This window comes from Lindgomyces ingoldianus (genome assembly GCF_010093535.1).
Source record: "Lindgomyces ingoldianus strain ATCC 200398 unplaced genomic scaffold BDR25scaffold_179, whole genome shotgun sequence".
Taxonomy (NCBI): Eukaryota; Fungi; Ascomycota; class Dothideomycetes; order Pleosporales; family Lindgomycetaceae; genus Lindgomyces; species Lindgomyces ingoldianus.
Genome location: NW_022985340.1, coordinates 1 through 1,529, shown reverse-complemented (window position 1 = coordinate 1,529; position 1,529 = coordinate 1). Strand labels below are relative to the sequence as shown.

The 1,529-nt window shown below is 46.3% G+C and overlaps 2 protein-coding genes across 2 annotated transcripts; one reads left to right on the top strand and one right to left on the bottom strand.

The window, feature by feature from the left end:
- Positions 1 to 23: 23 nt before the first annotated feature.
- On the bottom strand, positions 24 to 560 carry BDR25DRAFT_364114 (uncharacterized protein; the record flags this gene model as incomplete). The annotated part of the gene is made up of 3 exons (XM_033696828.1): positions 24 to 264; positions 303 to 393; positions 449 to 560. Coding segments are annotated over 3 exons (444 nt in total), but the record flags the coding sequence as incomplete, so codon positions are not given.
- Positions 561 to 1,239: 679 nt separating this feature from the next.
- Positions 1,240 to 1,458, top strand: BDR25DRAFT_364113 (uncharacterized protein; the record flags this gene model as incomplete). The annotated part of the gene is made up of 1 exon (XM_033696827.1): positions 1,240 to 1,458. A coding segment is annotated over one exon (219 nt), but the record flags the coding sequence as incomplete, so codon positions are not given.
- Between the last annotated feature and the right edge of the window lie 71 nt (positions 1,459 to 1,529).

Sequence of the window (1,529 nt, the reverse complement as noted above, 5' to 3'; positions counted from 1 at the left end):
AGTCGGGAATAGCATTGTGGTACTTGGCTGGCATTGGGCGCTAGCTGCATTTGGGTTTTTGGTGGAATCGAACACCATCCACCTCCAGCTGTCAGTAGTACATAGATAATAGACAGAAACGTTTCGCAAAGGCTCTGAAAGCCAGATTCTGTAATATAGTATGCATACGTATGGTTTGTGGGTAGTCGGGAATAGCATTGTGGTACTTGGCTGGTATTAGGCGCTAGCCGCATTTGGGTTTTTGGTGGAATCGAACACCATCCACTTCTAGCGGTTAGTAGTATGTAGATAATAGACAGAACCGTTTCGCAAAGGCTCTGCAAGCCAGATTCTGTAATATTGTATGCATCCATATGGTTTGTGGGTAGTCGGGAATAGCATTATGGTACTTGGCTGGCATTGAGCGCTTGCCGCATTTGGGTTTTTGGTGGAATTGAACAGCACCCACCTCCAGCGGTCAGTAGTACATAGATAATAGACAGAAACGTTTCGCAAAGGCCCTGCAAGCTAGATTCCGTCATATAGTATGCATACGTATGGTAGGTAGTCGGGAATAGCATTGCGCACTTAGTAAGGCGTGCTAGCCGCATTAAGGCTTTTTGCGAAATCAGACAGTCTTTATCTGTGGCTGTAAAAACAACAATATGCTGTATTTCGCGCTAGGGCCGCTTGTCAGGGTGACGTAATTGCATAGAATACTATACCTAGAACGTGGGCGTAGATAGAATGCCTGTGTAATAGGCTGGTGCCTAAGATTGTTAGCTAGGATTAACTGGCGGCGTGAGTAGAAGCATATTGCTGCAAACTACAGTATATCTCTGCAAACTGTAGTACGCAGCTAGGATAATTAGGGAAGGGGTGGTTTGGGAAAAGGTTGCAGTAACCTTTTCCTAGGCCCCCCTTCTAACAGAGTGAGACCCGGTGGCGCCATGCTAGGATATTGATGGCCCTGCCTCTAGACTATACGCAAGTTAGTTAAGTACTTCTAAACTTTATGTAACAGCAAGAAGATTGTTCTTTCTCCTTATTAAATTTACTATGTTATTAGGCATTTGCCCGCTGCGCTGAGCTATTACAGCCTGCTATTTAGGCAAGGGGTGTAAGCGTCGGCGCACGAGATGATGTGATAAGGGGCGTGCCGTTACTACGCTAACTTGATTTGGGCGGTTTTAGAATTTGAAAGTGTTGGCGGGCAGCAGAAGCCTTTTAATTATTAACTATTATAACATTGTTTGCATCATGCCATCCATTAATCCCCCTAAAAAGCCTCTAGGCAGGCTAAGGAAATTTCCTACAACAGCAGCAGCAGCTGATGCCAGGAAGAAACGCGATCAACAACGATACCTGCGGCAACGCCATCCTCAGGGGCTCGCTGATTTTATTGCATATGAGCCCCAGATTCCCGCAGATGTACCTACTGAGACACCTACAGAAATCGGCCTTCGGACGACCGTTCAGGTTCCAATTTCTCAGGAGGACGAACCTCGACAAACTACCCAGCGACGAAATCTGCAAACGAACCGTCCACC